General features: G+C 34.2%; 3 protein-coding genes across 3 annotated transcripts in view; 1 reads left to right on the top strand and 2 right to left on the bottom strand.

The window, feature by feature from the left end:
• The first annotated feature begins 6 nt into the window (after window positions 1-6).
• Window positions 7-9,098, top strand: LOC100373593 (mitochondrial chaperone BCS1). Its single transcript, XM_085499531.1, has 7 exons — window positions 7-452; window positions 2,567-2,706; window positions 3,902-4,096; window positions 5,454-5,517; window positions 5,967-6,136; window positions 7,428-7,539; window positions 8,644-9,098. The coding sequence occupies exons 1-7, from the start codon at window positions 133-135 to the stop codon at window positions 8,897-8,899; spliced, it is 1,257 nt and encodes a 418-aa protein (XP_085355657.1). The 5' UTR covers window positions 7-132; the 3' UTR covers window positions 8,900-9,098.
• Window positions 9,099-9,380: 282 nt separating this feature from the next.
• Window positions 9,381-12,752, bottom strand: LOC100373743 (GPI alpha-1,2-mannosyltransferase 4-like). The gene is made up of 3 exons (XM_085501457.1): window positions 12,740-12,752; window positions 12,070-12,219; window positions 9,381-11,068 (listed from the first exon to the last, which is right to left on the bottom strand). Exons 1-3 carry the CDS (start codon window positions 12,750-12,752, stop codon window positions 9,381-9,383), a joined length of 1,851 nt encoding a protein of 616 aa, XP_085357583.1.
• Window positions 12,753-13,881: 1,129 nt separating this feature from the next.
• LOC100373891 (cullin-4A-like) overlaps window positions 13,882-24,997 on the bottom strand; it is a 28,779-nt gene continuing 17,663 nt past the window's right edge. Inside the window, exons 16-19 of the mRNA XM_085498656.1 lie at window positions 22,006-22,079; window positions 21,526-21,624; window positions 18,653-18,805; window positions 13,882-17,966 (exon numbers count right to left, since the gene is read on the bottom strand). Of these exons, the coding sequence (XP_085354782.1) occupies window positions 17,871-17,966; window positions 18,653-18,805; window positions 21,526-21,624; window positions 22,006-22,079 (422 nt within the window). The 3' untranslated portion in view covers window positions 13,882-17,870. The remainder of the gene's footprint in view (window positions 17,967-18,652; window positions 18,806-21,525; window positions 21,625-22,005; window positions 22,080-24,997) is intronic.

Genomic DNA, 24,997 nt, shown 5'->3' with positions numbered 1-24,997 from the left:
CATGGACCATAACATGCGTTCTTTCATATTTGCACCAAATCCCTCTGCAACGTACGATACCGCTGCCAGAAGATGCTGATATTCTTTGTAATATATTTTGCCGAATGTATGACTATATTTGAATAACTAACAATGCCATTAGCAGATATCATATCATCATTAAAAGACAATCCGTACTTCGGTGCTGGATTTGGGTTAGTTGGTGTTGGTGCTGTTCTAGCGTTTGCTCGTAAAGGTAGTCAGTTTGCAATGGTTGCATTCAGAAGACATTACATGATGACGCTAGAAGTGCCAAGCAAAGATAAAAGTTACTTTTGGTTGTTACAGTGGATAACAACACATGCCAAAAAAACGCAACATCTAAGTGTCGAAACAACTTTTCACCAAACAGAGAGTGGTAGCATCAAAACGCAATTTGACTTTGTCCCTAGTCCAGGCACTCATTTCTTTTGGTAAGTTGATTTTTTCAACTTGTAAATTTATATTTTATTTTATTTTATATTGTTCATTTCATGAATTTTCCACACCAGGTTTCAGGAATTTGTTTTATATATTCTTGGTGCAACAAATGGATTCCCTCATCTTTATAAATATTACAATTCAAACACTTGGGTGTTACAATGCAGTCCAATGGGAAATTTACTGAAGCCAGACAAAACATGGCAGATAAAGCCAACAGAGCCTTATATGCAATGTTAAGACACATTCCACCTGAATGCAACTGTAAAACATTTATCTATCTGTTCAGAACATGTATTCTTCCAGTACTCATTTATGGTTCAGAAATTTTAGGAATTGAAGTTTTGAATGAAAACAAATGGGACAAAACTACAAGTGAAAAACTACATTTGAAATTCTGTAGAAATATTCTAGGCCTAAATAAATTTTGTGCAAATTTAGCTTGTAGGGCAGAGTTGGGCTGTTTCCCATTACTAATAGACACCAAGAAAAACCTTATCAAGTATTGGTTATGCATACAAGGGCTTCCAGATAAATGTCTTACAAAACAAGCATATTATTAACAAATGAAATTCAATTTACCATGGTGTTCATCGTTTCAGAATTTAGTTATTGACTCAAGAATCCAAACTAGTAAAACAGATTTGAATTATATGAAGAACATTGATAAGACTTTAAAAGAAAACTATATTACATTTTGGAAACAGAATGTCAATCAAGAAAACACAAAACTAAGAACATATGCAAAATTCAAAAACACTTATAATTTTGAGTCATACTTAAATTGTCTTAAGAAAAAACATCAAGTCTGCATGTCACGCTTTCGAACAAGTAACCATTGTTTGGCTATTGAAAAAGGAAGGCACACACAGCCAAAAACTCCCATTGAAAAAATAATTTGTAATTTGTGTTCCCAAAATAAAATAGAAGATAAAGTTCACTTCCTTTTAGAATGTGATCGGTACAAACATATTAGACATGAATTGCTCACAGAAATTACATTAACTAATGCAGGAGATAAATTGAGTAATTTTATATTTTTGATGAGCAACAAGGACTCCAAGGCAATTAAATGTATGGGGACCTATCTACTTAAAGCCATGGAGTACAGAAAACTTTAACGTATCTATTTATATTGTATTGTAATTGTGTTGTGTATGGATATATTTATTGCTTCTTTACCAAAAGAAATATTGTAATTTCTAAGGATGCAATAAAACTTGATTATTATTATTAACTGAAACAAGAGGATTCTATTGGCCGATTGATCCAAAGATGTATTACACATTGTACCCATTAATTGGCTGGTTTGATTCAACTTCCATTGAAATTTATAATGATGAAGGAATGCCTTTGTTGCACCAAGGGTAAAATATTTAAATGGTAATGGAAAACAGCTTAACCGATCACAATCTTTAGCGGATGAATACTGCCACAGTACAAAACTCCACTGCAATTTTTTAACCTCTCATTTGACACTGATTTGCTTTCGCAATTTAACGTTCTGTACCAAATGATAATTGTACTACTTTAATTGTACTTGCATTTTTTTAATTTATTCCAGCAATCGCTATCTCCAAACATTTTAAAGGGCGATGGTCGTCGCACTGTGTCCTGTTCAATATGGGACTAATAGCAATGTACATACATGTATTGCTTGTAAAATACATTGTTTGCTTACATGAAATTTGAACACATGCTGCCAGCGGACCGTTATATTTTGAACATCTACATTTGTATTATTTGTGTTAAACATGGCTAGTAAATCCACTTCAGCTATGGGGCATTACCCAATGGTTTTTATAGCCAATGAAAACTTCTTCTTTGAATTTAAATGAAGTGCGAGGGTATATAGGGATAAATGTTTCAGAAACACTTATAAATGTTTCTATGTATAAAACAAATTTGTGCCTTTATGAAATGTAAAGTATTATTCAGATTTACAAATTTCAAATAGCGATTCAAAACAACTTGACCAGCCTTAGCGAATGAATACAACCTGTATAAAACTGTGGTCAGTTAATCTTTAACCTCTCCTTTGACACTCACTCATTTTCAAAATTTGGGATTTGGGATTTTCTCTCGATTCTCTTTTAATCTTCTTCAGGTATGCAAATTATTTAATACGAGTGGAAAGAAACCGGGAAAAACAAATGATTGATCTTCATAGTGGAACACCCTGGGAAACCGTCACGTTAACCTCTGTCGGAAGAAACAAAAAGATATTCTTTGAAATCCTCGATCAAGGTAAATTGTAATGAATGAGGCTGATGATGAGGCAGGTTTTGACTTCAAGGATGAAATACTGGATCTTTTACTGAGTAATGTTCTACCAAATAAATGATGAATTGCATCAAAATGTGTTTCCATGGAATCAATGAATTTGCGATTTAAACTCTAATATGGTGACCATTTTGGATTGAAAAATTAGCAAAATTCATAGAAAAATTAGGATAATAGTTCCAATACTAGTTTCGGTACACATCACCGGCGGAAATCCTCCATGAATAGCAGAAATAAATGGGGAAAAAAATCAGGCAATATGTTAAAACACCCGATCACAAGAAATAATTTAGCAAAATTAAAGTTTCATGAATTTCTGTCTCAAAAGTGGGTTAGCCATGACGATAGTATGTGTGCTCTTGTATTGACATAGGTAGTTTCTTTTGAAGATTGTTTCATATAAACTCACTTTGCAATCTGTGATATTTATGAAAATTTTTATTACAATTTTGTAGACCTTTTTTAACTTGCTTTGAAATTCCTACTACCCGAGTAGGTATAATGAATGTCACAGTATTTAACATTTTTGACCCATTTTTTCACAAGTCCAAAACCATTACAAACTATGTTTGCATTTGAATGTTTGATAATATTATATAATAATGGGTGTACTATAAGTGAAATAGCAACTTAGAAAACATTTACTGATTGGATTTTGTTTAACTAACTCATTAATATTAATTAGAACCTCCTCTGATGCCCCATTACCATCTTTGTATTGATCTATTTGAATTCTAACAGCCATTTTCATTTATAGATTGGTGTTGATGTTTCATATTTTTTAACTAAATACATATAGCTATACTATTACTCAACTATGGTCTCAGATCACCTTATTTTAGAATGAAATATGTCAGTTAGTTCCACTGACATAGAGCTTATAGAGATTGTCTGTCATCATTTGTTGTCAACTTTTTATACAGGTACATCTGCTTGATATTTTGACTGCTTCCGTATTTGGTACATTGTATACCTTGAATTCACAATATCTGTTGTATTGTAATTTTCATGTATTTAATGTTTGGTCTGAACAGATAAAATATTTTTATCTCCATTTAAATGATGCATGTACCTAAGGCAGTATTCTCAGCTTTGTTCTTTTCATGGCAATGATATTAATTTGTAATGCTGATAACAACAACAATAATTTTGATTGTAGCACGTGAGTTAGCTTTGGCGAAACAAGAAGGTAAAACCATAATGTACACACCAATGGGAGCAGAATGGAGGCAGTTTGGATATCCAAGAAAGAAAAGGCCATTCACTTCTGTTATCTTGCATAAAGATATTGGGGAAAGAATATTAAAGGATGTCAAAGAATTTATCGGTGATCCCAAGTGGTATGCAGATAGAGGTGAATAAATTAGACCAGAGAGACAAACACTGTTAAATGATGACCTGAGACAAGTACTGCCACTGGGTTAGATAATTGACACAGCATTTGAAATATTTGGGTGCACACTTTGCATGTTGTTTTTCCCGTCTGTGTACTGGTATGTTGGAAATTTATTTCAATATACCGTACTGGACTATGTTTGCTCCTATGACCGGTCAAGTGCCCACCCTCCACTTTTACGCAATTCCTATAATTGGGGTCACATTCGACAAAGTGTCCACCCCATCAAAATGCCACTAATTTAAAACTTGGTCTTTGATCATTGCTTAACGAATACTGGTAATCGTTTTTATACAAAATGTATGATACAGCGTGGATATCAACCGCTGTGAATATGTTGTAAATGCGTAGACCACGGTAACCGTGCATAAACCATGCTTCGACAATGACCTGTTAATAAAAGTAAAATGCGGTAAATATTTCATGCCATATTCAGTTTACTTGTACTTATGTTAGTACAACATCGATAATCCGCATTGCGTTACCAGAAAGTCTTCTAGAATTTCTGCAGAATTGCATCGGTACAACACAAAATTCTGATTGATTAATTCCAGACTTGACCCATTAGGTCAAAGGACGTTGTTACAGGTCAAGCACTCGTGGGCTGGGTTACTGTCAGTTACAGTCTGACCAATACAAGCACTCAGTGGGCTGGGTTACTAACAGGTACAGTCTGACCAATACAAGCACTCAGTAGGCTGGGTTACTAATGATTACAGTCTGACCAATACAAGCACTCAGTGGGCTGGGTTACTAACAGTTACAGTCTGACCAATACAAGCACTCAGTGGGCTGGGTTACTAGTGATTACAGTCTGACCAATACAAGCACTCAGTGGACTGGGTTACTAATGATTACAGTCTGACCAATACAAGCACTCAGTGGGCTGGGTTACTAACAGTTACAGTCTGACCAATACAAGCACTCAGTGGGCTGGGTTACTAGTGATTACAGTCTGACCAATACAAGCACTCAGTGGACTGGGTTACTAATGATTACAGTCTGACCAATACAAGCACTCAGTGGGCTGGGTTACTAATGATTACAGTCTGACCAATACAAGCACTCAGTGGGCTAGGTTACTAATGATTACAGTCTGACCAATATAAGCACTCAGTGGGCTGGGTTACTGTCAGTTGCAGACTGTTTAAAATCTGCTGTTTCGTACTGGTAGGATTTTACTTGTACATACAAAAAAGATAAGTTTGATTTAAACATAACGTAATCAATATAGTCGCAGTACATATTTATGCACTTTATTGTTTTCTGTTTTATACTGTCTTACTTAATGTCAGACTGTCAATTCTTATCACAGGCATTCCATACAGAAGAGGATATTTACTTCATGGACCTCCTGGGTGTGGTAAAAGTAGTTACATGTAAGCATTCCTACACCATTTAACCTTACAACTCTCAACAATACTTATTTAGTACATCAGTGTTGGCTCACATATGTTACTCTAAACCACTCTAATTTTGTGAGTGAAATATTTTCCCAAATTCTGAGGGTCAGTGAAAATTTTGAAATCTTGTTGTAGAAATTATTTTGATTGTTCTGTGTCAGCAACTTTCATGAAACTGATGAATGCCATAAAATAATAAAATAATAAATATTGCGAATAGCAAAAATTAAAAATGACATTCTGAGCCAAGGACATTGATGTTGTTGATTTCATTGCTAATTCATTCTCACTATAAGTTATGTATTGTTGAAACTTCACGATTGTAGATTGTGGCATTGTAGAAGGAATAGATTTACAGAATTTTAATTGAGTGAATGTATGTTTTTTTCATCTCATCTTTCTTTTTGATTGACTTATGGTTATAGAATGGCACTTGCTGGTGCATTGGATTACAGTATATGTGTGTTGAATCTAAGTGATAAAGGTTTGTCAGATGATAGACTCAACCATTTACTGTGTGTAGCACCTCAACAAAGTATTATCTTATTAGAAGACATCGATGCTGCTTTCATTACAAGAGAACTGAGTAAAGAAGGTAAGTATTTATCACAATGTATCTATATGGCGAGTCTCATTGTATCAAGCAGTGGTGTGCCCTCTATTTGACAAAATACACCTAGTCAATGTAAACATTGTTATTAATTCTCAAATACTTTATACAATATACATGTACTGTGTGTGGGAAACTCTCATTTTACAATGGTAACCCTATTGAACAATGGTGAATGGTGAATTGTGCATGACATTACACATTTCCATTATTCATCCCTTGGGGGCAAACTTTTTTGTGATTTGCTCTCAAGTTAATGAAGTTTGATTCAAGTCTAATCAGGAAATACTGTAAAATACTGAAGGGATGATTCAGTGAAAATAAAATCCAGCAAATATCCCTATTTCATGTTTTACATTCAACTCATCAAAAATCAGTGAAATTAAACTCCATACAAAACACCCAAAATGTCTTTTCAGCAAAATTTAATTCCAGGTAAAATAAAGTATTTCACAGTAGCAAAATAAAATAAAATAATTTGTATAAATTAACTTCTTACCAACATATTCCAATCTATCAGGTGGAGTTTGGAACAAATGTAATGCAAAATTTTTTCCATATTAGGATCTTGCTTTTTAAAATGATAAGCTTTAAAAAATAAGGATTTTCACTCATTGTCTTTCATACTGTAGCATGAATTTTAAGGAATTGCTGCTGATTTAGTTTTGCCTCTAGAGGGTGCTGTTTGTAAACATACATTGTCTGGTTTCAACAGTTGCTATAATGGGCTCATACCACTAATTGAATTTCCATAGACGACAATGTTAACATATGACGAGATTGCTATATGAAAATGACGAAGAAAGTTGAAAACATGGCTCAAAAATGGGAAATCAACATGCCAGTAATCAACCATATGAAAAAAACTAACATGTTGGCCAGTTCAAACTCTTGCAAATCTCAGGTAAACAAGACACACCTGGAAAAACACCAAGATTAAAACATCCAAATACACACAGAATAAACCCACATGTACACAGTCGCTAAGTAGTAAACAAAAGACCACATGTTGGTCTCACCTTTGATCCAGGTGATTACGCCCTCAAACAGGGAGAACCTGAGAAAAAAATATTTAAAAAATTTTATTGGTTCTTGCAAGGCATTTAAGTTGATTAGTGGCATTACTGTTGTAACATAAAATTTCATTACTATATTGTGTTTACCAAGTCATTAATGATCATTATGAAATTACATCCAAAAATTGAGCGTAATTTCATATTTTCATCACTAGAGGGCTCTGTAACAAATTGTGATTCTTTTGTTATTTGATTTGTAGCTAAATATGAAGGTATGGGTCGTGTTACATTTAGTGGTTTATTGAATGCACTGGATGGTGTAGCATCTACGGAAGCTAGAATAGTCTTCATGACAACAAACTATCTTGAAAGGTCAGTAATTATTCTAAATTATTGTTAATAATGTTGATGGTAGATTTTGTCATAATTACATGAAAAATATAAATGAACAATTCCAGATTATTCTGAATCTCCCATTGTGAGTCACAGAAAGGAGTCTGTGTGTCTGTTTTACTAGTGTCTTAACTTAAGAACCAATTATTGAATTTCAATTCTTTGAAATAGTCTGTATAATTGCTTGATTTGTTTTTGGTTAAAAACATATTATTTACCTAAGCATATTTGATTTTAGTGAGGGGTGAATTATGCAGTATTAATGAGCTCATTTACATATTTAATTAAATGTAATTGTGTATCTTCTTCACTATTTGGCAAATGTGAATGATTTGCACTTTAATTTATGTTGGATATTTACAATTTCTGTTATGTCTATCAGTCCTTGTCTCTGATATCTTCAACACACAGTAAGTGCTTCCTATTACACATTAGCTGACTACCTGGATACCACCCACTATAATTCTAACATTATCTGACAATGCCTGGAAAATATTTTTTTAATATTCTTGAGTAAGCATCATGAAACCAAATGACCAATCAGTGGTTGTTTTAGAACAAGGGCATGGAGCATCTGCTTCAACAAGTACATTGATTGGTTCCCTGACGGATGAAGGCACACTGATTGGTTCATTTACAAGCTACTGATTACTAACATGTTAGCATATTTTACCACAGTTGTCTTGTAACTATTAAGTGAAGCCATGTAGCCAGGGTTTTATAACAATGTTGGAGATGTGTATGACCTGATATATATAATACAGTGAATGGCACAAATCTGTGATCATTATAAATATTATAAATCAATATGGATGCTGAAAATCAAATTGACCAAGCAGGATATGGTATTAGTTTTAATTAATAGTAATGAATAGTTCCAATCAGCAAGTACCTCTGTGGGCGGTTACAGTTGCTATGTGATGTTCGCACATTATGGGAGTAGACAATGTTTTGTAATCGCTGTTAAATATTTGAATTTTAATGAAAGCTGATGATGGACTTCAGCTTTGTGCCTTTCACTGTATGGACAACATATTTATCAACTGTAAAATATCACAAATTGTCTTTATGCTTGATTTATAGATTGGATCCAGCGTTAATACGACCAGGACGGGTCGACATGAAGGAATTAATAGGACATGCTTCTGAAGATCAGTTAATCCAGATGTATTCTCGGTTTTATCCAGATTACCCAGAAAGCAGTGCATATGACTTTGCTAAATCAGTTTTATCACATAACAAACAAGTCAGTATCGCCCAGATTCAAGGTTATTTTATGATGAATAAATTAGATGGACAGGCTGTTATACAAAATACACACAATATATGGACATTGTGATCAACCACTAGTGGATTGTGTTGTTTTAATGGAACTTGGTGAATAAAGTGAATATTTTTAGGTCATCATTATATAATATGCATGTTGTTAAATAATTGATGTTGTGTGTCAATTTGTATCTTTCTTGCAAGGAATTTGAGAATCTAAACAAGTCTGTTTTTCACAATAAATGTTTTTGATCTATTGTTTTGAAAAATAATCCCCTGTTATTCATTGTGTTAAAGTATGTATGACATTTCTGGTTTGTTTGATTTGTTTCTCATGAAATCAGGTGTTATTTCGTCACATTTTGGCCCTCAAAAAAGACCATTCATGTACCAACCAATTTTTCACAGTTTCAAAAATAACTGACATTTATTGACAATGAACTCTGGTGGCACCATGTTGGTACCGTAGATGACATGGACACCATTTTGGATTAATATGGAAGTTAAACTAGGAAACATGAAATACATTCAATCAATTGGAAAACTAATTAAACTTAAGTCACAAGGGTATGATCCAGTTCAACTTTGTACAGAATTAAACTAAATTGTGATAAAAAGTCAAATATCCCATTTTCAGTGACATGAAAATCTGGAGGGTCTTGCACAGAAAAATGAGGATAAAACTGTTCCCTGATTTGATATTTGTACTCATCGTGATCTTCATCGAATATATACTGCAAAGGTGATGGACTAAGAACATATACTGCAAACTTGTCGTGGTAACCAGGTGGCCATTGGGTCATTAAACGAGTTACGGTATTATGCAAATGAGATTCATCTAATGAAGGGAGACTGTGGATCGTCATTAATGGCCGATTGGTTAGCCATGGGTTGTAAGCTAGTAAATGTTTTGGTGGTGTGTACGTATGGTAAAATATGAAATCGTAGGAAGTCACGTTATTACTATCATTTACTAAATCTCTGATGTAACCAAGCGATTTGAGTAAACCGCCCTCATGGACGATTCCGAATATTGAACCACAAACTACATTCCAACAAATCCATAAAGTTATTAAGTATTTTGAACTGTCAGTTGATGTTTTTGAGTAGAGCAGAATAAGTGGTGTCAGTGTCGGTATAATGAAACGTACTTCCTGATGAGGACACAGAGATAAACACATCACTGGAAATAGTATACATATAGTCAAAAAAATATGATCTTTGTCAATGTTATGAAACCATGGTAACACACCATGATGTTTGATTGACTGATACAAATTATGCGCCATTGATAGAATTATTGGAAGAAATACAATTGGAATATTGTACACAAAGTGTTTGTAATAGGGATCTATACCCTGATCTAAAAAGTTAAAAATATTGGAATTGTATTTCATAAAATTAAGTGGAGTTATAACAAAGTCCTGTTGCAGGTCAATGCCATATTGTAACATAAATGAAATGTCAAATGTGTAATAACAGGAATCTAACAAGATACAAAATACAAATGGTATCGTAGCTCCACATAGAACAGATAACACTAAAGATGAGTACTGTTTCCATGGTAATATCTCAACAATATGATACATGAAATAAAGTATTGGCCATGGAGCAAAAAACAAAAATGTGGGTCTTACAAAAAATGCAAATACAGTGACCAAGGAAATCTTGAAAGCACAGTAACTGATATGTTGATATTTGGCTGATTCAATACATAGTTGGTCATTGGATGATTTGACACATTCATGCTGATTGGTTGGTCTGCTACATTCATGCTGATTGGTTGGTCTGCTACATTCATGCTGATTGGTTGGTCTGCTACATTCATGCTGATTGGCTGAATTGATACCTTGGTGTTCATTGGCTGATTTGATAGACTGAATAGATATTACTAACAAAACTGCATATAAAATAGACTCAAAAGAATTAGAAAATGTTCTACAGTGAAATACATATGTTATAAAAGATGTTGTCAACAGAATTTGACATTTTCTGTGATTAATATTCAGTAATTTACATAAGATGCATATGCAGTAATCTAAAATAAAAGAGACTAACAACATGAACATTCTAGGGAATATTAAAAGTGTGTAAGTTGTTACGATATCTTTAAAAAATATGTTTAGAATTTTGAGTAATATGAATGGCACTGCTGATGATATGAGTGGGAACAGAATGTTCCGACATGGAGAGTTGTTATTGTATTCCCATGGTGTATAAACTTCATATCCAAATACATCTCCTGCAAGACAAAAACATAATTAGAATATTCAGTATTTAAAAATCAAACATTGGTTGTAAACCATGTTTGTGCATATAAACCAATATTAGTTTTTTTATATATAATTTTAACCTCAGAATAATGCTGGAAAAAATTCAATGTTTACAGGTAAACACTTGTCTTGTATAAACTAATATAGTCAAATTTGACCAACTAAAAAATGATTTTATAAACATTTGTTGATTATAATTTAGATCCCTAAACAAATATCTTTTCTATAAAAATTTCCATTTTAGAATATTTATTAATATCAAAATTTAATATAAATTTTTGCAGATTTCTTTTCATACTATTTGAAGAGATTCTCTTCATGTGATAAAAACAAAAAAAAATCAACTATTTTTTTAGTAATCATATACTAGTATTCATCATGAAATGTTTTATACAATATAGTGACAAAATCAATGCCACCATAGAGGGCGCTGTCTCTAGAAATTGACTTAGGCCTCCAGCATGCCGAATTTGACTTGTGGAACATATTCATCCCCGGGAGCGGAGCGGAGCTACATTACAAGACGTTCCACGTTGCTGAGACGTGCATCACTGTACCATGTATTCCTATGGGCTCTGCATGAGCTGCTGTAGAACATCGGTTGAAGAGCTGTTGAAAAAGGCTAAAGTCGAGGAAACAGCACAAACTCAACTTTGAAGTAATCATGAGCAACCGAATGTATATATGTTGCACATATAGGGCTAATCTTGTTACACAGTTTAGTAGAGTCTCAACAACCATCCCAAAGTACAGTTTTCTGAGAGTTTTCGGCCTTTGTTCACCGTGATGGTTGCCAGGAGATGAAAATACCTGGATGTCCAAGGATATACCAGATTTGATGTTAATCTGAAATGTAGCCTTAATAAGATCAGCTATAATTATCCCCACAGCATAATCAAACTGATAGAAACATACAAGACAACAATGTCTTCTAATTAATAAACACAAACCAATATACACTAATAATTACCAGCTATGACTTCTGGGTTTTGAAAAAACTCGTCAGGATATACAAATCCATTTTGAGGTAGGATAACCAAGATAATCCTTAATGTAATCCACCAATATTCTGTCATAGCAACAACCAGTCTTGTAGATATAGTAGACAGCAACATAATAACTGAAACATCAAATTGTGGTGTGATACCTATATTTCAGTTTGTATGATGTAATTGACTGTATATTCTGATGATTGTTAACACAAAGACTGAGCACTATAAAATGATTATTAAAAGTGCCCCTTAGTACTGACTTTAATTTGCATAGTGTTTAAAATGGGTCTCATGTGTATAGGCCATCACACTTGCTTATGTTTTGCATATATGCACAGTGACGAGTTAATGAGAACCGGTCACTCGCACAAAGATGAAATAATGGTGTTGTTCACTACCGGTACATGTACATGTCTCTGTCCCTGTTAGTATAGACAACATTGTCACATTAGATTTTTATCTAGTGCTATTATCACATATTTGCATGCTGGTTAGTAAAAATGTAAAAAATGACGTCACAGTGCAATGACCAATACATTGTTTTCATGAAATTCTAGTGACTGTTGTGCTTAATATTTTAGTTCATAATTTGATATAACAAGTCATGTAAATAATCCAGGATATATTTAACTGTTACAACAGACTCACCTTTAGCAACCATAGTGTGCTTTATAAAAAGAAACACACATTTGAGTTAAACATTAACTGTTGGTCTGTGGGGTTCAAAGTTCATATTCAATGAGCTCTACTGTGAAACTATTTATTTTTTACTGATGTTTAATTTCACTATTTGTATTTTATGAATTAACCAGGGAAACAAGTTCTATTGCTCTATTCTATTTTACATATTTGTTGTATGCAAAAATAAAAAAATTACAAATCAGTTAATAATTAATGTATCTACAGTATGTTCAACCTTGATATTGCTAACTTTTTTGTTGTATTGAACCATGACAAAAACAACATATTGAATAATTCAAACAAGTTTAGAGAAAGTTTATAAAATATGTTTATAGATCACATATTCTAAATGACTGACAGCTACTCATCTTTATTATTAATTTGTTTGTTCCAAATCTCTGCAGTATGCTATATTGTAAAATAAATATGTACAAATGTTTGCCCGATTAGTAGATCTACGACCACTTTTGATGCCCATGAATAAAATATAACAGGTTAAGTGTGCTGTAAATGGATTAAAAATATTCACAAATCAGTGAGTCCTACATTACATTATCTTTGCAGCAGAGGCATGGGGGTTGCCTTTGTAACGGTGAAGCATTCTATGGGGTTCCTACATGACATTCACTGAATGTTGTCTTATAGATAATAATATAGCACTTTATTTATGAAGGTAATCTAAGTTACAAATTTTCATGTCAGTTCTCAATCCTAAAAAAAATAAAAATAAAATAAAGAATATAACAAGAAACAAACACATTAATTAGTCAAGGCTTCTACCATTCATTTGAACACTAGTAAAAATAAGTTTCTTCAATTTCATTTCATCAGCGGACAAGTAGTTAGTTGGTATTAAAATTAGGAACATAGTGATTGGATGTGTTTACAGAATGAATACCATACTTGTAAATTGGTTGTAAACTTGAATTTGTTGCCAGGATACGTTACTTTGAAGTCAGAATTAGGGCTATGAAACTGGTCGCCCATGGCAATTGCACTTGTGTCATGGCTGCCTCTACCAAATCTATCAATCAAAATCCCTGTAGTTCGCATAGCGAACTAGCCTAAAAGCCTATCTATCTGAACATAACATTACAACACTGCATGTATAGAGTAACAACTGGAAATTTATTTCTCAGTCACACAAATATACAAGAAATTTTACAATTAAGCACTATATAACTACCGCTATACATTTTACATATCAGAATAGGAAAACAAACTTGAATCAAAAGAGATACAAGTTGCAGTTCAGTAAATATAACAAGTGAATTTATAAAGTATTCAAATTCTAACCGGCATCTATGCAGCAAGTAATTGAAACAAGGCATGTTTTCCAGCTGAATTGACTGACCACAGAATAAGGAAACAACTTGGATGTCCATAGAAAAAAAAATGTCACTAATTGTAAAAATCAATACTTGAACACCAAGTTGTGGTATTTTGATAAGCTATTTATGTACTAGGGATTCAACTGTCACCAATTCAACTTTGTGACTATTATATGTACATAACACTACCTTAGAGATGAGTGAAAACCCAAACTGCATGTACAAAATAACTTTACAAAACCTACAACTGAAGTTATTATGCATTCTTTTTTACTTAATTAATCAAACTGCTAATTGTACTCAAATTTCATATCAGCCCTCCGAAGGATGGTACGTGTAAAACTATGTTTAGACCAAAACTGCTGCATTTATTGGTGGGAAAATCAGTAAAAACAAATTTAAAAGCATACATTTTTTGCCTACACTCAATAGAATTCTGGATTGAAGTGTGTTGATGTAAGTTAGTGTGTAATGCATAGTTAAACACTAAACTGGATTATAACAAGGGTAAATATCAGGACACTATGAAGTAGTGATGCCAAACAAGACAAAGACGGCACATAAGGGTTAGCATCAATCATACTTCTATAGTAACCAGTGTCCAATATCTAAACAATATCAATCTCACAAAACAGTACTTTGTCTGGTTAATTGTCAGTTGTAGTAAATGGTAACTTCAGTTCAATCTTAGAGAATTGTTACATGGCATTTCACGACTATAGAGGTGGGGGTTTTCTTTTTAATATTTTACCATTGTTACCCTGGTAAAGAATCCAATACAATATCTCAAAATCTGCATAATGACATCAGTGGAAAATAACATGATTAGCGAGGTTACTGATTATTAGCATAAATAATTAAAACAAGCAGCCTATCGGCTGAGATATCTCCGCTGTTAGCAATGCACATTTCAATTAAAGAACTGAGGACATCATTAGAAAATGAACAATATGTATAGTATCAAAGCAATCGGACTTGCAGTTTTTAACAAGAAGTCGAAAATATCACTTTGTACCAAAAATGACAAAAATATTCACCAAAATTAGAGAATTGAAGATATCATCACGAAATGAACAAATCTGAGAGAGGTCCACATGTAGTACCTATATATGTAATATCAAAGCAATCAGACTTACAGTTTTTAACAAGAAGTCAAAAATATCACTTTTTACCAAAAATGACAAAAATATTCACCAAAATTAGAGAATTGAAGATATCATCACAAAATGAACAAATCTGAGAAAGGTCTACATGTAGTATCTATATATGTAATATCAAAGCAATTGAACTATTGGTTTTTAACAAGAAGTTGAAAATATTACTTTTTACCAAAAATGACAAAAATATTCACCAAAATTAGAGAATTGAAGATATCATTATGAAGTGCACAAATCTGAGAGAGGTCCATATGTAGTACCTATATATGTGATATCAAAGCAATTGGACATGCGGTTTTTAACAAGAAGTTGAAAATATCACTTTTTACCAAAAATGACAAAAATATTCACCAAAATTAGAGAATTGAAGATATCATTATGAAGTGCACAAATCTGAGAGAGGTCCATATGTAGTACCTATATATGTGATATCAAAGCAATTGGACATGCGGTTTTTAACAAGAAGTTGAAAATATCACTTTTTACCAAAAATGACAAAAATATTCACCAAAATTAGAGAATTGAAGATATCAACATGAAATGAACAAAACTAAGAGAGGTCTACCCAAGGTATATATACACCAAGTATCAAAGCATTCAGGCTTGTAGTTTTCAAGAAGAAGTCGAAAAAATAAAACATTGACACGGACGACGGACAATCGCTCATATGATAAGCTCCGCTCGACAAAGTCGACAGCGGAGCTAACAAAAAAATTGGTCCAATTAAAACAAATTTTAAGAACAACCATCAGTTATCACTGATACACACTTGTTATTCAAGCTTTGACATTATGCAAACTTGAGTTGAATTATATTTGTAATGCTGAATGAGTATGCACTGAATATATGGGGCAGTATACTACATTGTATGTAGACCAAAATCCATGGCAAATACTCAACTACACACAGTTAACTTTGATACAGGTTGTCAGTGTACTATCTTAAAACTGACAAAGGCTAGAGGTAGAAATACTGTCACTCAACACCCCAGAGCATACATATAGTACTGTTCCATAATTCAGGATTCACCACCAGGGATGAGTGTTGAAACATCAGACAGTATATATTTGTACATAACAGATGTGAATTACAACCATGATAGATTGAAGGTACCAGTACTCAGAGTACTAGTGTTATGCACTATCGGTTGATTTCCTGTGCCACACAACCATGTAATAAATTATAGCATGAACTTGACCTTTTCCCTGCATCAGTATTATGCCCAGCTATTTTCCAACAAAATTCAAGTCAGAAATTTTAAATTAATAATCATAACAATGAAAGTGTGAATAAAAAATACTGGTGTGATCATACAGCAAATAAATAAGAAATATAATAGCATTTGCACCTTATGACATGAGTTGGGACAACAATAAAGTGGTAGGAATAAATCAACATAGGATAAGGTATAAAATGACTATTGTGTTAGGGGACAGCAAAGTTTGCAATGCTGCCTGCTATTTGTATTTCAAAATGTCAGCATTTAACATAGAAATTCCCAAATAAAATAACATTTGTGTTTAACAATACTATTTGAACACAATTAATTTTATGTTTTGCCATTTCCAATGTAGTGCTGTAATACCATATTTTATCAACATTTCTGTAAATAGCTGCTTCTCATTTTATACCAAAATGAAACGTGATAGGTATTTTGATTTTATTGTGCCTAACAATCAGAGAAATACAGGGTCACCAGACAGACAAAGACATTGCACTACTGTTTGATATCACATAACCATGTGTACAGAAAATGGGAAATTGTTTGTGTGCATTCTTGCTGTGTTGTCATGTCAGTGAAGGGATCAACCTTGAAATAAATTTGACATTATGTTAAACAAAATTGCAAGCTTTACAGATTTTATTAATTGTGAATATATCTGCATTGATCACACAAATCTGGGGCTCAAAATTCGAACAGGTTCCACCAGAATGGTAAAATATTTCCTCCACAAGGTCGATAAGTCTTAGACATCTTAGTTGCCAGAACTGCTTCACACTACACAATCAACTCTATTACCATGTATGTTTGACAAAATAACTTTCCTAATAATGATGTAACAAATTAACTTATATTAATGACAAAACATCGTACACAAATTATGAATTAGTTGTGACATTTAATCTGGCTTTACACGTAATATAAATCAATGTAGTCATAGAAACGTAGCCTGACAAGCCCTTGCAACATAACTGAATATGCATTGTGGTGAAATGACCAAATAAAAATAGCAAGTGAAACATAGCTTACTGGAATCTTGCTGAGCTAAAAGATAGTACATATTTACATAAATACATAATTGTAATGGCATGTAATGTACCAAAAGCTACACATTACACATACAAGTGTGTTGCACAAAATCAAATGAGATCGATATGTCTAATTAGAATAACAATATTGTTTCTAGCTTTCATATCAAAAGTGCAGAAAAGTGTGTCCACATCCTTGAATAAAATACTGGTGGGAGCCGATCACCATCCATGGCAATGTAGAGTTTAAAAGTCAGTGCCTTCAATGTCTCACTTTCCATCTGGTAGCTAGCATTCACCTTATCCCGCAATGTCTTGTGTAAAGCAGGCATCATCAAAAGTCATATTGGAAATAAAACACTATGCCACATAATGATATTGGTTTGGATTGTCTTTATCACGTTCCATGTAGTCTCTATCTATTAAACTTTCAATACGTTTCTTCAAATCTGCCGGCTGTGAATGAGAATGCAATGTTGAGACAATAGGGAAAAAAGGTATATTTGCTGAATCGTTCTTTCAGTGAAAATATATTCCAAGCGAAAATAAAGTATTTTACAGTAAGTGTATATCAATTACATAGTTTTCTAAAGCATTGCCAACAATGCCTAAATTAGGTCATAGTGAAATTGATTCAACAGTTAATTAGACCATATACGAAACAAAACTAAATAACTAAACTAAAACAAAACTAAATATCATATACAACACATAAACTGGTTGTACAAATTATATATAATATGAAACATTAGTAATCACTGTGAACAACAAAATGAAGCAAGGACAAGGTGATTAACAATGACTTGTTATTAATACAACTTACATGAGAATATTTTCTTGAATTAGTAGATGAACTATTGTGACTGAGTAAGTGATTCAGTAGTACTGTATTAAGTTGACCCACCTCAAAGTTGGGAAATGTTCTTTTATGAGTTTTAATAAACCTATTTTGTTCATGACATAAACATGTTTATATATATATATTTGATTTTTTGAATTTGTCACTTTTGTGACAAATAAAAAAAACTTATTGCAAATCACATAATGCCATAATTAGTGATTTGCTGTTGAATCTTCGGGTGCTCAGCGGAGGTAACAAAATGACATGCAGTAGAAACCAATAAGTAATTGTAGAATCTTACCTTAACTGGAAATTTAAGTTGGTTATAAAGTTCTGATACTAACAATGTATGACTCAAAGTTTTCCTCATTTTCATGATACGCACTATGGCAGCATCAATCTGGTACTGTCTATCTTGAAACACTCTCTCTTGCGTATTAGATTGTTCTTCAGCCTATGCAAACATTAATTGTAAACAGTCATGAATATAGTCAACTCAAACTCTAATGCATTTAGTTATCAGGTAGATAGAATTCACATGCCTACATTTCAAATACAGTAGAACGTCGATTATCCGTACTGTTAGGGGGACATGCTTTTTGTTCGGTTATGCAAACAGTTCGGATATGCGATCTTGTGTGGGCGTGCTCAAATTTACAAGCTCACGTACACACAAATTCTAACGCACATGACTGTAATAAAATCAAACAATAGTACATGTAGAGAACGTCATTAAAAACATTTTTATTTAATCAGTAATACATTGTAATAAAAATGTTGCACGCTGGAATATTAAAAAAATGTTTCAAAATTTCCGTAAAATGTAGCGATGATAAAGTTCCTTTGCTTCTTTCTTGGAAAAACCAAGTCCCGGAACCAAGTAAAGACGGATTTCTCTAAACGATCGTCATTGGCTGTTTTCATTATCTTTCGTTTCAGTCCTGCACTTGAATCCATTTTACTGGAAAAATCCAGCAGCTTTCGTTTTGCCTTAATATCGAATATCGTCGATTTACCAACACATTACTCAGTAGATAGATTGCTTGCGGTTTCGCCATGTTCTAGTCGATTTATAATTGACACCTTCGCATCCAAATCAAACTCACAGCGTCTGCGTTTCACTGGGGTAGCCATGCCAACGCTAGATAAAAGACGCTGATAAAGTAAACAGGTGAAAGGTCGCTTCGTATTTGTTGTGTATAGATCGGCTCGATGTTACCAGATTGCTCGTGGATTTTCGAATGGTAAACTGCTACAAGATGTCCCGATTTTATTGGATTCAGCAAAGTTTTTAACACCTAGAACGATTGACATAATAAATTGTTGTAAAAATCCAGGTTGGCTGCTGTGATCACCGGATGTAAACACTTCGACGCTGTGAACCATCAAACGGCCCGCCGACTGTGGTCATTAGTTGCCGTTGTCTGCTGATAAACCATCAAAGAGGCACACCAAGGTTTTGTCGTTTCGTCACTCTTTTTCACTGCACTATTGAACTGGCGTCACTTCTGTGGCAAGACATCCCAGAAGTTATTTTCTTTCCTTTTTTATTCCGAAAAGGATGTGACTTCTGATACTGGACATTAAATTAAAAATCGGAAAAAACATGGGATCGGCTCATGGCCGCATTTCTTTGACGGCAGTGGAACTCCGTAGAATTTTCCCAGGAAACATATCCGAACTGCAGTGACTTACAACTTGGTAAAGTTGAGGTCTGACTGTAAACAGTGGAGAAGACATTTGATGAAGTTTGTGTTTTAGGACATTTTTTATTTACAGTGGAACACTGGTGTTGCATAATAGGCTTGTCTGAATTTAGGAAATTATTCGATCTGTAATTCGTTTCATTGTTTGCGCAGACACTGTAAACTATGAACGTACATGTGAAAGACGTCGGATTACATGTTGATAACAGCTTTATTGAAAGTGTTGCACCAGGAAGTCACACAAGACGACTGTAGTATTTATTGTTCACAGTTGACTTTTGTATTATACGGAACACAGCCAGACCTGCATACAAACTTTGGGGGACACACACAGTGTTCTCCCCAGACTTCATGTCAAGCATCACGGCCAATTTGCATAACAATGCATTTAATTTGCATAATTTTTATTTGCATAATGATCAGTTTTTCCCAACAAATATTGTCAATCTACAATTAATTAAAGACAAGATATTTTTATATCTGATAAATTTTATATCATTTTACTGCATTGTATTTTATGTTTTTGTATCAAGTCAAATAAAGTTTGAAATGGAACATCAAAAAAGGAAAAAAAATTGAAAAACTTGTGTTATAGCCAGTCAGTGAATATAGTGTTATCCATGGATGTAACTGGTTCATCATTGTGTATAAGTTTTAGAGCCCATGTCAATGTCGGTTCATATGAACGTCAGGGAAAACATTTTTTGGTTAAATTTATAAAGTCGGCAAGATATCGAAATATGTTGAAATTAATAAATCAATAATTAAAAAAAAATTCTACAATGGCAGTTCGGCGATTTTTCATTGCAATATACCTTGTGAGTACAATGCTACGATCACCGTAACATTGTCAGCTGACGGCATTGCGTTGGACGGGTATTCACCGCTGCTATTGCTACTTTTCTTTCCAATGCGACTTAATTTCACTTGTTTTGTTTTTTTAATTTCGGGGTAATTAATGTCACCAGCGATTGAGTGATAACAAATCAGAGTGCAGCAAATCGGGGTTGATCTTCCCGACGTACGCCGTGACTTGTTTTGTCACATTGTTGCCGTTGCGTGCAATGGGCAAATTATTGCTACTGTAGTTAGTTTTTTTTTTTGATTTGGAGGCTCTGCACCTTTGAAAGACTTCGCAACATATTGCAGACTTCCATTTTTATCACTGTCTTTGTATGGCTAACAAAAGCGGGATTACCTTTCGATCAATACATGTTATTGTTTGAAATACGTGCAAGACGAGACTGACACTTGTAAACAAAAACATAAGCCTCACGGGCGAGTGACCAAGCGTCACGGACAAAGGGCAAGCATCACGACCGAGTGTCCAAGCGTCACGGTACCGTGTCGCTTCAGAGGCCTGGGGAGAACACTGGACACACAGTAGGTTCGGATAACCGAACATTTCGGATAATCGACGTTCTACTGTACTACTATTCATTCATTCATTATTTATTTAAATACTTACTGTTTCTTTCATCTGTATTTGATTGATTTTAATTCTAAATAATTTATGTTTAAAGTCTTCATTAAATGTAAATATGTCGCCATCATCAACTTCTTTGCCCTGGGAAGAAAATACTGAAATGGTGAGTATATGTCAATGAAATTGACCTCACAATACTTGCATAAAATTTATTATCCTTAATCATGATTAAAATCAAAATAATAAATTGAGCACAATGCTAAACACCATGTGATTATTTATTATCAGTCAGCTGGCATACAAGTGACATACATTGCCTGCTGTGAGTCTCCACAGATAGCCGATATGAATGTTAAATAGAAGCATCGGCAGGCGATGTGTTTTGTGGGAATCTAAAGTTTGCATTACATAACTGGTCCAGGTCCAATTCAAGATGGCCTACCCCATATATTTATTTGATTATTACTAGTACATCAGCTGACTGAGTACTATGGCATCAATCTCTACATACTGTAATCTTACCTTTGGTGTCTTGGCTATAACTCTAGCCTTACCACAAGCTAATGACTGTAATGTTCTTCTCAGTTCACCATCCTCTGTTCAATGATAATAATCTTTGATAAACAACTTATCATAGTATAGGCAGGCGGTGTTGTGAAAATGAATGACTGGTTGTAGTGCAGTGAAGGCACATAGTGTAGTAAAAATGACTGACTGATTGTAGTGCAGTGAAGGCACATAGTGTAGTAAAAATGACTGACTGGTTGTAGTACAGTGAAGGCACATAGTGTAGTAAAAATGACTGACTGGTTGTAGTACAGTGAAGGCACATAGTGCAGTAAAAATGACTGACTGATTGTAGTACAGTGAAGGCACATAGTGTAGTAAAAATGACTGATTGTAGTGCAGTGAAGGTACATAAGTGTAGTAAAAATGACTGACTGATTGTAGTACAGTGAAGGCACATAGTGTAGTAAAAATGACTGATTGTAGTGCAGTGAAGGTACATAGTGTAGTAAAAATGACTGACTGATTGTAGTACAGTGAAGGCACATAGTGTAGTAAAAATGACTGACTTATTGTAGTGCAGTGAAGGCACATAGTGTAGTAAAAATGACTGACCGGTTGTAGTGCAGTGAAGGCACATAGTGTAGTAAAAATGACTGACCGGTTGTAGTGCAGTGAAGGCACATAGTGTAGTAAAAATGACTGACTGGTTGTAGTGCAGTGAAGGCACATAGTGTAGTAAAAATGACTGACTGATTGTAGTGCAGTGAAGGCACATAGTGTAGTAAAAATGACTGACCGGTTGTAGTGCAGTGAAGGCACATAGTGTAGTAAAAATGACTGACTGGTTGTAGTGCAGTGAAGGCACATAGTGTAGTAAAAATGACTGACTGATTGTAATGCAGTGAAAGCACATAGTGTAGTAAAAATGACTGACTGGTTGTAGTACAGTGAAGGCACATAGTGTAGTAAAAACGACTGACTGGTTGTAGTACAGTGAAGGCACATAGTGCAGTAAAAATGACTGACTGATTGTAGTACAGTGAAGGCACATAGTGTAGTAAAAATGACTGATTGTAGTGCAGTGAAGGTACATAGTGTAGTAAAAATGACTGACTGATTGTAGTACAGTGAAGGCACATAGTGTAGTAAAAATGACTGACTGATTGTAGTGCAGTGAAGGCACATAGTGTAGTAAAAATGACTGACTGGTTGTAGTACAGTAAAGGCACATAGTGTAGTAAAAATGACTGACTGGTTGTAGTGCAGTGAAGGCACATAGTGTAGTAAAAATGACTGACTGGTTGTAGTGCAGTGAAAGCACATAGTGTAGTAAAAATGACTGACCGGTTGTAGTGCAGTGAAAGCACATAGTGTAGTAAAAATGACTGATTGTAGTGCAGTGAAGGTACATAGTGTAGTAAAAATGACTGACTGATTGTAGTACAGTGAAGGCACATAGTGTAGTAAAAATGACTGACTTATTGTAGTGCAGTGAAGGCACATAGTGTAGTAAAAATGACTGACCGGTTGTAGTGCAGTGAAGGCACATAGTGTAGTAAAAATGACTGACCGGTTGTAGTGCAGTGAAGGCACATAGTGTAGTAAAAATGACTGACTGGTTGTAGTGCAGTGAAGGCACATAGTGTAGTAAAAATGACTGACTGGTTGTAGTGCAGTGAAGGCACATAGTGTAGTAAAAATGACTGACTGATTGTAGTGCAGTGAAGGCACATAGTGTAGTAAAAATGACTGACTGATTGTAGTGCAGTGAAGGCACATAGTGTAGTAAAAATGACTGACCGGTTGTAGTGCAGTGAAGGCACATAGTGTAGTAAAAATGACTGACTGGTTGTAGTGCAGTGAAGGCACATAGTGTAGTAAAAATGACTGACTGATTGTAATGCAGTGAAAGCACATAGTGTAGTAAAAATGACTGACTGATTGTAGTGCAGTGAAAGCACATAGTGTAGTAAAAATGACTGACCGGTTGTAGTGCAGTGAAGGCACATAGTGTAGTAAAAATGACTGACTGATTGTAATGCAGTGAAAGCACATAGTGTAGTAAAAATGACTGACTGATTGTAGTGCAGTGAAGGCACATAGTGTAGTAAAAATGACTGACTGATTGTAGTGCAGTGAAGGCACATAGTGTAGTAAAAATGACTGACTGATTGTAGTGCAGTGAAGGCACATAGTGTCGTAAAAATGACTGACTGGTTGTAGTGCAGTGAAGGCACATAGTGTAGTAAAAATGACTGACTGGTTGTAGTGCAGTGAAGGCACATAGTGTAGTAAAAATGACTGACTGATTGTAGTGCAGTGAAAGCACATAGTGTAGTAAAAATGACTGTCTGGTTGTAGTGCAGTAAAAGCACATAGTGTCGTAAAAATGACTGACTGGTTGTAGTACAGTGAAAGCACATAGTGTAGTAAAAATGACTGACTGGTAGTAGTACAGTGAAAGCACAAGTGTAGTAAAAATGACTGACTGGTTGTAGTGCAGTGAAAGCACATAGTGTAGTAAAAATGACTGACTGGTTGTAGTACAGTGAAAGCACAAGTGTAGTAAAAATGACTGACTGGTTGTAGTACAGTGAAAGCACATAGTGTAGTAAAAATGACTGGTTGTAGTGCAGTGAAAGCACATAGTGTAGTAAAAATGACTGATTGTAGTGCAGTGAAGGTACATAGTGTAGTAAAAATGACTGACTGATTGTAGTGCAGTGAAGGCACATAGTGTAGTAAAAATGACTGACTGATTGTAGTGCAGTGAAGGCACATAGTGTAGTAAAAATGACTGACTGGTTGTAGTACAGTAAAGGCACATAGTGTAGTAAAAATGACTGACTGGTTGTAGTACAGTGAAGGCACATAGTGTAGTAAAAATGACTGACTTATTGTAGTGCAGTGAAGGCACATAGTGTAGTAAAAATGACTGACCGGTTGTAGTGCAGTGAAGGCACATAGTGTAGTAAAAATGACTGACCGGTTGTAGTGCAGTGAA

Source organism: Saccoglossus kowalevskii, chromosome 1 (genome assembly GCF_978046115.1).
Source record: "Saccoglossus kowalevskii chromosome 1, keSacKowa6.1, whole genome shotgun sequence".
NCBI classification, from domain to species: domain Eukaryota; kingdom Metazoa; phylum Hemichordata; class Enteropneusta; family Harrimaniidae; genus Saccoglossus; species Saccoglossus kowalevskii.
The sequence above is the reverse complement of the archived record's forward strand: the minus strand, read 5'-3'. Positions and strand labels throughout refer to the sequence as shown.